The sequence below is a fragment of the Cyprinodon tularosa genome, unplaced genomic scaffold (assembly GCF_016077235.1).
Source record: "Cyprinodon tularosa strain WSP-4 unplaced genomic scaffold, ASM1607723v1 ctg73, whole genome shotgun sequence".
In the NCBI taxonomy this organism is placed as follows: domain Eukaryota; kingdom Metazoa; phylum Chordata; class Actinopteri; order Cyprinodontiformes; family Cyprinodontidae; genus Cyprinodon; species Cyprinodon tularosa.
In genome coordinates this window covers 1,467,382-1,480,750 of record NW_024039485.1, presented here as the reverse complement: position 1 = coordinate 1,480,750, position 13,369 = coordinate 1,467,382, and the positions used below count along the sequence as shown (strand labels likewise).

General features: G+C 35.7%; 1 protein-coding gene across 1 annotated transcript; it reads left to right on the top strand.

Moving 5' to 3' along the window:
* The first annotated feature begins 2,671 nt into the window (after window positions 1-2,671).
* Window positions 2,672-11,101, top strand: rbm24b (RNA binding motif protein 24b). Its single transcript, XM_038269508.1, has 4 exons — window positions 2,672-2,982; window positions 4,781-4,904; window positions 5,074-5,128; window positions 9,633-11,101. Exons 1-4 carry the CDS (start codon window positions 2,812-2,814, stop codon window positions 10,000-10,002), a joined length of 720 nt encoding a protein of 239 aa, XP_038125436.1. The 5' UTR covers window positions 2,672-2,811; the 3' UTR covers window positions 10,003-11,101.
* The last annotated feature ends 2,268 nt before the right edge of the window (window positions 11,102-13,369 follow it).

Genomic DNA, 13,369 nt, shown 5'->3' with positions numbered 1-13,369 from the left:
TTTCTGACTATAAAACTTTCCATATGAGTGAATACATAGTTTCATAACTTTTAACCGTGGCAGTTTCCCAACAACTTCTGGAGTTCTGGAGTGGGGGAAGAATAGAGAGAGAAAAGCATCAGAAGGTGCTTTGGTTTTCTTCCTGATCTTGGCAAAATAATGACACTTTTGAATCATTGTATTTAATGTTAAAAGTTTTAAATGAAGGTCTTCAGATCAAGTGTGGTTTACGATTGGCTCATAATTTTTTTTTTCTCCTTGTAGAAATCAACTATTTTGCATATATCTTATGGATCCCTTGGACTTTTCCATTGTTCTGACTTGTTATACAAGTGATTGTGATTACAACAGCCTGCTCTGATGTTGATGGAAAAGAGGAATTAGCAGCTGCAGTTTGTACTAAAGAGACGTAAGGCAGGCGTATACTTCCACTTTGTGCAGCAGTCAGACTGCTGCAGGAATGTTTTACAGCAGGAATCAGCTAACTTTACAGCCCAATCAGAAATATTTTGCAGGTTAAACAAAATTATCAAAATAGCTTAAAACTCCATAAATGTGTACAGTTTACAACCTATTGAGAAAAACAAATTACTTTATATAGGAAAAGGAGCTCACATTGTTAGTGTCACTCTTTAAAGAAATGTGTGTAACTGCATGAAAACCCCCTGCGAAAAACTGATAAAGCTAGCCCAATTTTTATTACATTAACATCTTAAAGCATTACTATTAAATTTTGGGCTGAAGTTATTCAAGTCATAGAGGAGGGTGTAAATAACATGAGTGGCTCTAGACAGGTGCTAGTGCCCATGTAGAACATGTTATGGTCCCTGTACTGGAAACACACACAACATTTTCATATAAGTAGGCTTCTTAAAGTCAGTGCATTTTAGCTTGAAATAAAGAGGTAAAACAATTTGCAGATAGTAAAAAATTATTTAGGTTTAAAATAAACATATCGGTCCTCTAATTTTAAATGCTTATTAATCTTTGCAAATTAAGGACAAATACAAGTATTTAAGGGATATTTTTAATATATTATTTTGCCTAGACATGTCATTATTTCCAACCATACTAAGATTGGATCAAAGTTTTTATCTGTTAGATCAGAAGTGTCCCACCTTGGCTTTGTGGCTCTGTTAGTATAGTAACAATGTGCTCTTTTCCTATTTGTGTGCTGTTGTTTTTTCGTTTTGTTTTTTGGTGAGTGGGTATGTTATTATTTTGCCCTGGTCTTCATGAAAAAAGCATAAACCCCACCCTGGGACCCACTGGAAAATTTTGTCTAGAACCGACACCGCTATAGACCTTTTTTTTTTTAAAGATTATAGATTTTAGAAACATTTCAGCATGTTTTATTTATTATTTATAATTAATTTTAAGTGAATTGTGGCAAACACTAATAAAACATTTGTTAGTAATGCACCCTTTGCAAAGTAAGAGTATAAAATGATTGTAAAGAAAGTAGGGCATCAACTAACGATTATTTTGCCAATCAATGTGTTGATTAGTTTTTCAATTAATAATCAGATGGCAAAAGGTTCCTTAGAAGAAGACTTCTTACGAAATTAAACCAGGTGAAACTAAACCTTTTCCACTCGAGGAGTTCTGGATAGGACCAGAGGCGTAGCCAGAAATTTTTTATAAGGGTTGCAATAACCAATGTATATTGAGGGGTGGCCAAAGGTGGATAGGCACCAGAACCTCAGGGTCAATCTCTGTTCCAACAGGAACAAGCACAACGTCCATATTCCTAAATAAAGATAAACTATAGTTTCCTACAGAATTCGCTAATAAATAGATGTATATATTTAAACATCCGTCTAGATAAAAGCTATGTTGGATAAAATTCTTTGAGGTTTGCGTTCTGGAGCGAGCATCTTGTCCATCGTCATTACTTACCTACTTTTATCAATCTTCTACATTAAATTGATATTTACAAGTACTAATATCTACATGAATTGATAATTTTATAGGTTTTTATTAAAATCGTTATTCGCGGTATCTATGATTTCACTGAAGACTCTTAGATGACTTGCCGAGACACATTTTCTCTTTATTTCATATAACACAAAATCTAGTTCTGAAAGCATGAATTCTGTACTAATCGTCTCTAATGTTGGTATATTGGTGTGCATAATTAACCACAATGTTTTTGTTGTCAGGTAATTTTTTGTATATATGAAATTAAACAGTTTTAAATATTGTACTTGAGAGGAAAAAATGGTAGGGGTGGCCAATGATTGGCTAAGGGTGGCCATGGCCCCCATCCAGCTCCGCCCCTGGATAGGGCATATTAACAGATGGAAACGTTTTTGTTTGTTTTTTTTTATCTTGAATGCAAAATGTTTACATACATTTTTGACAATTTTGGTATAATTACTCTACTAAGTAGGTCGCTCTGTCAGCTAAAGGCCTGTTTTAGAGTCCCTATAGCTGCATGATTAATCGATTATTAAATTAGTCGACGATTATTGAAATTATTGATTAATCGCGATTATTATGATTAATTGTTTCAGCCCTAAAAGAAAGAAAGCCCTTTTTCCAAAGTCTTTGTTGTCTCTGGCCTCCATTGGCTGTCCCAGCAGCTGTGGGCCAGTAGGTAGCCTGAACTCTGAGTGGTGGTCCACAGACATGGGTGGAGTTAAGTTTGTGTCACTGGAGCTGACAGCTGGGAGAGCTTCATAACAAATTAACAGGTGTGATCCTCCTGGCTGGCTCTGTCAGTCCAGCTCACCCCCCTCACCAATCAACCACGCGCCTTTCGTTCTCTTTAACTTCACTTTAAAACTACATTTAAACAAATCGGAACAAATGATGCATTCGGCACAGAAAGACACCACCTTCACCAAGATCTTCGTGGGAGGTCTTCCTTATCACACCACGGACTCCAGCCTCAGAAAGTATTTCGAAGTGTTTGGAGACATCGAGGAGGCTGTGGTTATCACCGACCGACAGACGGGGAAATCCAGAGGTTATGGATTTGTAAGTAAAAACCTGTTCATCAAACGGCCTTCAAGGCCTGCGGGCTGTCATGTAAAGAAACTCTCAGGTTTATTGACATTTTCATAAATGTTCCGACTTTATATTTGCAAGATGATTTGGGGGGAAAACTCAATTATGATTTTTTTTTTTAAGCTATATAACAAAAAAACAAACAAAAAAAATACAAGTACTTATTAAAAAACTTTTTAAAAAAAATCATATTGACTGGCTTTAAAAGATGTGGAGAAATGTTTTTGAGATGCATGTCATGTTGTGATATGGGTTACAGGCTGATGGGTTTTCAGATTTAATTCCATTAAAAAAATATTTCAATATAATAAAACATTTATTCTTTATTCTTAAAAGCAGACTATCATTATTATCACATTTATTTGTGTTCTGACACTTTTGATAAATACATGAATCCTTATGGCAAAAATGGAGAAACACTTAAAACTGAAAAAACATGAGGGGAAAAAAACAGCAAGCAAGCTGAAAAAATTGCCAAAGGTTAATGATGTCACTTTGGATCACTTAGGCTTTCTGTCTCTATAGTACTTTTCAGTTTGTCTATTCAAAAAGTCAAAATGTATTTGTCCAGTGAGAAGGATTAACTCAGGAGAAATATAGATGTGGAAGTTCAAGACCAAATTAACTAGGGGCCCTGGTATTTATTTTCATTTATTTATTTTTGTATTGGTTTCAATAGGGCACTAAACAAAAAAATAAATAAAATATGGCATTAGTTTATTGTTCAATATATTAAGACAGAAATGGAACCAACAACTTAAATATATTAATTTTAAAATGAATTATTAAAATAAAACTGTAAAGGTAAAAAATTTAATAGATCCAATCGACCAATCAGTGAACAGTTTGTGTCAGCACTTATCCTAACAAGAAATTTTAATGTTCCTTCTTGAGCATCAGTTCTACAGTGGCTCTGGCCCCTGTTGGCCCCTATCTAGAACTGCCCATGTCAAAGATGAACAGCTTGCAGACCTGAAAAACCATCATCCTATAGAGATGAGATATAAAAATAAATATCTATGTCGATTATTCTGCCTGTAAACTGCCAAAAACTGAAATTCTGACAGTATTCAGATGGACATTGTCATTTCTAGTTCTTCTCTGGGCGGCGTTGTTATTCTTATGTGCACAAGCAGGCAATTAGAACATACCTCTCAATAGCTTTTTATTTGCAAGTCATACCATGTTTATCTACAGTAAGCATCATTTTAGTCACTTTGTCATCCATAGCTAGCTTTCTCTTTCTAGCGTCACTTCAAGATAATGTTGCTCAAGTAGTATTTTATACATATATGTATATGTATATATATATATATATATATATATATATATATATATATATATATATATATATATAGGCAGCAGCAGTTAGTGAAACGTGTATTTGGTTCAGGAAAAGGGAAAAAACTACCTAATTCAAGTTTTAAGTTTTGTAAAATTTCCTGATCTATTGTACTGTAAAGGGACACAGAAAGTGCTATAAAAGAGCTAATTTTCTTACCTGATAAACCTCATAAACAGCTGTGTCACCTAAAAAACAACTGTGCATTCAAACATTTGAGTTAAAAATGTTTCTTTCTCTTTACAGCAGTAGATATTTTATGTAGAAAAATTGTCAGTGTAACCATTTAGATTCATACAAAATCCTCAATATTTGCTACTTGTTTCCTTTTTTTTTTTTTTTATAAAGAGCGGCTTAGTTGCACCTATTGTTCTTGTCAAAAAGGGTTTTCTGACTACCAATTGCTGATCCTACTTACTGTTAAAGGTAACCATGGCAGATCGGGCCTCAGCTGACCGAGCATGTAAGGACCCCAACCCCATTATAGATGGAAGGAAAGCCAATGTGAACCTGGCCTATCTGGGGGCCAAACCCAGGGTCATTCAACCAGGTGAGGAATATAAATACACTTACCCTTGTCAACAAACTGTGGGACTAATGCAGAAGTTCATAAAGGTTCCAAACTTATAATAAATGTTAAATAAAGAAGCATATCATCCATTTAGCTTAACATTTGAAATTTTAAGTCACAGTTTTTTAAATCTCTCTCTTTATCTTAGGTTTTGCATTTGGTGTGCCTCAGATCCACCCTGCCTTCATCCAAAGACCATATGGGTATGATCAGCAATGAAACTCCTGTTTTTCTTACAAAATCTGTCTGTATAAAAATGGACAAACAAGCTAAGATCAAATATCTTTTTTGAATTTACATACATTGTTACCTCCACCTTTTTTCCCCCACATGAATGAGGACATGTGAGTGTCTATGTGAGCTCCTCTGCTTGAGGGTTGACTGTGAAGGAAGTGCACATATGTCCCAGGGCCACTGCAGGACTTGACTCCATGCTGTCTTGTCTCTCTCTGATCTGACAGGCTCGGTAACGGTTAAAATAGCTGATGGGGGGACATGATGATTTGAAGGAATAGCTGAGTCTGCATTGGGCAGAGCGCTAAAGTGTTACCTGTATACTGTGACATACACAAACGAACCGCAATGGTGACTAGATGCATGAAAGTATTTGGTTGTTCTTGTTTTTTTTTTTTTTTTTTTTTTTTCCAGTTTTCTTATAGTACATAGATTGGTGTGTGCCTTGTTTTCAGTATGATGTGGTGTTCAGCTTAACTGTGTGCCTATTTCTACTTGCAGTGGGGAGAAGTGGGGCGTGCAGAATGGGCAGATTTGAACACATTCGATAGGGAGTTATAACTCTGCAATGGAGTGTTGATTCTTTTTTTTTCCCTTTTTAATAATTGTGCGCTTGTGGTTTCTCTTTTTTTTTGTTATTGTTTTTTAATTTCTTTGGTTCTCGGTTTCTAGTTAACATGACGTGTTTTGTTGTGCAAGGGGCGGGCCGGAGATCATTCACAACGTGTTACTTTAAAATTGTCATCCCTTGCAACAAAACAAACACTGGCTTGCATGTGGGAGTTGATTTTCTGTTCACCTTACCCCATGATGCTGTGTTCTTATCTTATTAACATAATAATTTAATTTTGAGATCAAATCAACAGACTCCCCAAACTCATCTGTTTTTTCTTTAACTGTATATTTAGATGAATCTGGCAAAAAAAAAGTGTGAGATTTAACACACAAAATAACAAATTCTGTTTTTTGAAGAAAGTAATTTAATAATGGTAAAGACTTTGACAACCCTCAGGCTGTAGATGAGTGTAAGTAAGACTTGGACCAGTTCATATCATAATATTCCTCGTCTTAAAATAATTTTTAATGAGATGTAAGAGAAAGCATGGAGCTCAATGTAACACCTCCTCTTGCTGCTGTACACTGCTGGTAAGCTGGCTGAAGTAAGGTTTTTGGAGAAGAAAAAAAAAATCTGGTTATAAAATCAGATTATATATGGGATTAACACCATTTATTGATATACCATTTATTCATGCTTCCACATTAACACAAAACAGGAAAGATTCCCAAAACACAATCTAAGAGCCAAGAATGCCCTTCTTGTTGTCAAAGTCTTCTCAAATAAATTATATTAAAATTTATTTTCATGCCTTTATTTTCTATTTATTTACCACTTTAAGCTCTAAAAACAATTTTCCTTGTAAAGCCAGATTTTACAATGTATTTCAAAATGTATTAAAATACATTTTAATCATTCTTCACTTTTATTATTTCTAGCCAGTTTGCAAAAGTCTAAAACGAATATACAACACTATAGAAAACATGTTAACATGCAACACCTGGAGACATACCAATGCTTTAACAGCCAAATCAATGAAGGTAAACAAAAATAAGGAAAACACCTATTATCTTATGAGGGTTAAAAGTGCATTTTTCAAGCAATTTTGAACAATTCATAAGGATGCTATTTGTTAACTACAACAGCAGATTTCCTCACTATTTAGTCAGCTAATACCATGTTTGATATATGTGTGGTACCCAATAAAGAGCAAACAGGTTTAATATTCTGCACAATAATTGTATTTACTTAAAAGATTATACAGAATCCAGGAGATTTTTATATTTTAGCAACTTGAATGACAGCCCAAGAACTTTAATATTAAAGGTTGTATTTATTTTAGCAACAGTAGGACTATATTTGCTGAATGTTAAACCCAGTTTATCATGCAGTCAGAATATCATACTTACATACTCATACTATGAGAATCTCATAATTATAATTACTCAGTTACATTTACTTGAGTAAATTTTAGGAAAATGTTATTTTAGAGTAGTTGTATTTTGCCATACTTTTAACTTTTATTTAAGTAATATTCTTGTGAGAGTATTGCTACTTTTACTTGCCTAGAATTTCTGGTCGCTCTACCCACTAAGACTAACGAGCTATTTAGAGTTTAGGTTAAAATGCAGTAAACCTCCTTCTTTTTCTGCCATGATTACATAACCTACTATTAAGATTGGTTTGATAATTTTTTTTTTGAGAACTTGGGGTGGAAAATAACTTTTTACTCTTACCAGAGTCATTTATTGGATGACTATTCTTTTATTTGAGTAAATAAATGGTAAAATAGTGCTACTCTTTCTTGAGTAAAATTCTTGGGTGCTCTACCTCTACCTCTGGCCCTTGCCTACTTTAGATGTGATTATTCATTGGTTGAATCCATGAAAGATGGACAAGATGCCTGAATCAGACTTTAGGTTGGCCACGGAGAACCTGGGGCTCAGTTAGACAGCAGCTGTTGGCCACAGTGATCTCCACAGCGTCTCAAATTCTCTTGGAAAATAGGAGTCAGTCAGTGCACTGTTAATAATGTATGGCACAGACGGGGTCGTTTCAGCTTTGGGCAACAGGTGTGCCGAGCCATGCGCCCATGAAGGCTTTGGGTTATGTGCTGGGGATTACCCATGTGTTCTGGTTATTTACAAAGCACCTTTATTTAGCTCTCAACTTTTAGGATGATGAAATGTTCCTCTGATTTTGAACAACAGTAGTTCACTTCTTTTTTGCATGAAAATGAAAAGTTATAGAAGTTTTTTTTTTTTTTTTTCTTTTCTGATTTCAAATGACTAAAAACCAAATGCCTTATACATTCTAAAAAGAAGCATCATAACAACTGTGTCCCAATTATTTGGGACTCTTGAGCTTTGATAATAAAATATTAAGGAATGTAAATGAAACCGTAGGGCAGGGACCAGCACTCTAACATGTGCACCGAAGGATAAGATCAGCTTGTCCTTTTGAGATGACAAGGGGAACAAAAATAGCATGCTCCCAGCCTCTCCTGTCAGTCAAGTTGACTATGTCTGTGTGGGGAATGTGTCTAAAGAAGAGAGGGGGGCACTTATCTGTGGACAGATATGTTTCGCACCTGTTCCTCTGTTTAGTCACTGAGGGTGACTTCAGCACAAATTGGAATCGGGGACAAGTCTCCCCAGATACAGAGATTCCCGTTTAAGTGCCTATGCCAAAGTATTCAGATCTCCTGAACCATTTTATTTCAGTTTCCACTGTTTACAACTACAAACCAGCAAAACTTGGTCTAATATTATTAACAGTTTTGTGAAAGGCCAACAGAAACATGAACATTGTTATCCATAACAAAAAATAATTACACCAAAACAGCATAATTGTTTTTTTACTTTAAGAATACAGTGTGTGTTTGATTTTACCCACTGTTTCTCTAATATCTGTAAATAATTTAATTGACCCAGATTGAGGTCAGGGGTTTAGGTGGCTTAAAGTGTGAAACGCGGTTAGGTTGTTATGCAAAATCCCTAAGAGTTTAACGCAACTGGAAAGCATCAAAGATGCAGACATCCACTAAACTGAAAGAAGAGAGCATAATTTAGAGGAGCAACCAGGAAGTCAATGTTAACTCTTGAGGAGCAGCTCAGGTTGGTAATTCTGTTGACAGGACGGCTACCATTTGATCCATATGGTAAAGGATGCCATTAATTAGAGAAAGCCAAAAATACTTGGGTAAGATGGATTGAGGATTGTGGTTGTATGATGGTGCTAAAAGTTCAAGGGGTATGAATACTTCTGCAATCCCTCTGACCTTCACGTTTTTAACTTCAGATGGAATTCCCTTTTGTGACACATTCTCTCTGAATACTTATTAAATAAATGTTTTTTATTCTTATTTTTTCTTCAAGATCCACTGTATTCTTATCACGCTGTCATTTCAGACATGGATGTGATTTTGTTGTAGGACGTATTAACATGTGTGGGCATGCCAGTATGTGTGGTGTTTTGCCAGATGGTGGACAGAGAGAATAATGTCCACTTGTGGTGTTTTTAGTGACAAGCTCGCATTTTGTCAAATATGTTGTTTTGTTTTTTCTGTGGTGCAGAGCTTGGCCGTGGCTTCTTAAAATGTCTCACAGTGTTTTCGATTCAGGTGCATTTTTTTTCTCTTTTTTTCTGAATTAAAAGCTGCACCCGTGTTTCTTTGTGGTTTTGCTGCTTTTATTTAACTTTTCAGTTCTAGGGAGGTTATCTCTCCCCAACCCCCCCTCCAGTTGTTAATGAATGGATTTGCTGTGCTCTGAGGACTGGATTGACATATTTGGCACCTGCTTTTCAGTTTTCCAGAGTATTTATGTATAAATATATATTTTTAATTCTAGTTTCAAAGTTTGGAAGACAACAGACTGATGCTTTTCTCTAAACCTGTGAATGTTTCTGTCCAACAGGATCCCGGCCCATTACGTCTACCCTCAGGCCTTTGTTCAGCCCAGTGTGGTGATCCCTCATGTACAACCTTCTGCTGCTACGGCAACAGCCGCCGCTGCTGCTGCAACCTCCCCATACCTTGACTATACTGGAGCGGCTTATGCCCAGTATTCTGCTGCTGCCACTGCTGCAGCCGCCGCCGCAGCTGCCGCTTATGATCAGTACCCCTACGCTGCCTCGCCGGCGCCCACAAGCTACATGACTACAGCCGGGTATGGATACACCGTCCAACAGCCGCTCGCCACTGCTGCAACACCTGGAGCCGCTGCAGCTGCTGCAGCCTTCAGCCAGTATCAGCCACAGCAGCTCCAGACAGATCGCATGCAGTAAAACCACAATGGTCACCTTTTTCTACCGGCATTTTTAACTGTTCACCAAAGAGCTTGAAGAAAAAAAAAGCGAGAAGTGACTCTTTTATCCAAGTGCGATCAGTATTGGATGTATATGAATATTTAATATTTATTCAGCATTAGAATATTTCATGTTAAATGAACAAAATTTGCTTGACCTTCCGTGAACTGTTGCTGAGATTTATTTATACAGTCTGGAATCTTTTATATGACACTCCCAAATTATATTTTATGATCAGGTCTTTTTTTTTTCAATAAAAAAAAAAAACACACACACAAAAACACTCAAATACATGAAAAGAGTGGGTCATATGATCACCCACTTCTGTATTTCATAGTTTTGGACCATTATTTTTTTTAACGGTTTGCAAAGATTAAGACAGAAGTACATATATTGTTAGAGGGATTTGTTAAACAGCATTTAGAGAGAAATAGGGTACTTTCCCCTTAATGGTTTGCTTTAAATTGTATTTTCTTGATGGCACATATGAAATATGACAACAGAAAGCTGGTAAAAGCACTCACCTTTTCTTCCCTTTGCTTAAGCAAATTGGAAGGAAAAATCTGCTAAATGTGAATCTTATATTTTGATAAAATATTTCCACTGTGTGCCTTTTTAAATTATGCTATTTATGTATTTATTCAGGAGCCTTAGAGCAATAAACGCTTTATTTAACAACACACGTAAGTATAAGGCCTGCTGTTGAACATGTCCACATGTCCTGCTGCATTTCTCATGATCAATAGCATGTAATGTTGAAGTTAACCTGGTATAACTGAGTACAGTGCTGTATAGCAAACAAATATGTAAGCAGGCGCTATAAATTTAAAGCCTATTTTTGTTGTTTTTCTCTAGTTTTTATGTTTTTTCTAAGGTTTGTGTCTCTTAAACATATCTTTTTATACTTGGCCTGTTTGATAAGGACAGGGCTTAAACTGCATGAACTGTTAACTTGTTGACGTCTCTTGTCTTTTGACATTAAAGGTTTTCAAATCCAGGTATAACGGCTGTTTATCTTGGAATGCATGATTCCAAATAAGGCACTTTGGGAAATAGAATAAAATGTTCCTCATACTGAGTCTTTGTGCTCTGTTTCTTCCCAATCCTTAGGAGACGAATGAGACAGTGTTCAACTTTTTTCTGTATCCTCACCCTCTGCTTGACATGTATTTTACAACTGCTAAGTCAGAATCGGTGTTTGAGAAAAGTACACGTGTTTATGAGAGAGCTTATAGATCGCTATTTGCTTTGACATACTACTTATCTGCTATTTATCTTTTGAGTCTTTTAAGTTTCCATGATTTTGTTTCGATTACCTTTTTTGTGAAATCTGTAGGTGTTCAGGACAGAGCATCTTATCTGCATTACTTTGAATTTTTTATATATATATATATATATATATATATATATATATATATATATATATAATGTCTTATAATTGTTCTTGCAGATATCACATGGTGATTGACATTTAAAATAATAGGTTATTAAAATAAAGAAAAAAAATTTGGTTTTGTAGTTTGGATTTTATTAAAATTTTGATTTATAATCAATAACATATGTCATTTTCAATTTTACTTTAACTTTTCAAGTTTTTGAATTATGAGGGATTTCTATATGGAATGCTCTGTTTTAATTGGGCAGTATCAGGGCATTTTTTGACTTACTCTAGTTTCTTGTCGCTACATTCATCATACAAACACGACGCATTCAGAAACCTTGAATCGCAATAACAGTTTATTCGGTTCGCAAAAAATAAACTGTCTAATTCTGCATGAAATTTTTCAATTAACTGAAAACAAAAAACATATACTCCATCATGGTTATCCTTGCTGGGGTCATGAGGGGTGCGAGTACCCATTTCTAGCTGTCTACAGGCAAGAGGCGGGGTACACCCTAGACAGGTCATGCACAGGGAGACGTGCAAAATCCATGCAAGACCCTGGGCCGAGAATCGAACCTGGAACCTTCTTGCTGCGCGGCAGGAGTGCTACCCACTGCGTCACTGTGCAGTCACCATATAGTTAATGGTGTTACTAATTCTTAATATTGATTGGAGTCGATATGTTGGGACAATTTTTAAATTGTATAATGATTTTAGATGAGAAAAGAGAAACTATATACTTTACAGCTTTTCCCTATAATAAGTAGATGTAACACAAATCTATGTAGTCCAATTAGATCAAGGCACTTGGACCTTATTAAGCTAAAAAGAGCAGGGTGACTTGCACCGTTGTTAACACTGCTGGCATGGAAGAAGGTCATGCATTTAAATCCAAGCCTGGTGTCTGAATGTTTTCCCCTTGCCTGCATGGTTTCTTCCAATCACAGTCAAAATAACATGAGTGTTAATAGGTTACTCTAAAATTACCTTTAGGAGGTATTGAGCAAATGAGCGAACAAGTGCGTGCATGCAATAGTTGCTTGTTCTGTGTGTCTGCAATGGACTGGCCACCTGTCCAGGGTTAGTTTAGGCCTCTGAACTACCTACATACCACTAGAAATACTTACCTCTGTCAGGAGCTTTAGATTTCAGAAATGAAATCGTCTTATTCTTATATAAGTGTGAATCTCCAAAAAAAAGTAATAATTTTTTCTCTATATTTCAGAAATAAAAATCAATGTTATTTTTTATTATACATAGAGCCAAATATCTGAAATATTTATTTTTGTAATTTTTTTATGAATATGGCTCAAAGATAATAGAAAATCCAAATTTAGTCTGTCAAAATTATAATATTCTTAAAAAGTTCAATATTGGAAACTCTTGCTTATCTTACTGATGGGTTAACTTAACTATTGCAAAGGTTTCCTGAGCAATTGGTCTCTGTCAGCAGGCCAAACAGTTCTATGAAAGACTTCTGACGTCCAGAAGACAGTCCTTGACCCCACACCACAAGAAGGTTAGGCAAGAGGCTGCTGCTAAGGAAACAAAGTACTATATCCAAATATATTCACAGAAAGTTGTGTGAAAGGAAAAGGTGTGCAAAGAAAAGATGCATCAGCAATACTGACTGCAGTTTTAAGATGATTAAGAAAAATCCATTTAGAATTTGGGAGATCTTCACCATGACTGAACTGAAGCTGGAATCAGAGCATAAAGAGTCACTATGCACATGAGCTACACATGTCCCAGTACTCGTGTCAAGCCACACCTAAATCTGAGATTGGGCTGTTACTTAGTGGTCCAAAGTCCTCTATTCTGATAAAGAAAATATCTAAATTTTATTTAGCAATGAATGTCCCTGAGGTGGAGGAAGAGTAGAGGGCCTATAATTACATTTTCTAGGCATCCAGATTGAAGTCGAAAAGAACCAGAAGCTGGTTTAATTACAATGGTGTTACA

Coding starts and splice junctions, on each gene's coding strand:
- rbm24b (XM_038269508.1), top strand. CDS start 2,812: ATGATGCATTCGGCACAGAAAGACACCACCTTCACCAAGATCTTCGTG. Junction 2,983..4,780: donor AATCCAGAGGTTATGGATTT/GTAAGTAAAAAC, acceptor TTACTGTTAAAG/GTAACCATGGCAGATCGGGC. Junction 5,129..9,632: donor TTCATCCAAAGACCATATGG/GTATGATCAGCA, acceptor TCTGTCCAACAG/GATCCCGGCCCATTACGTCT.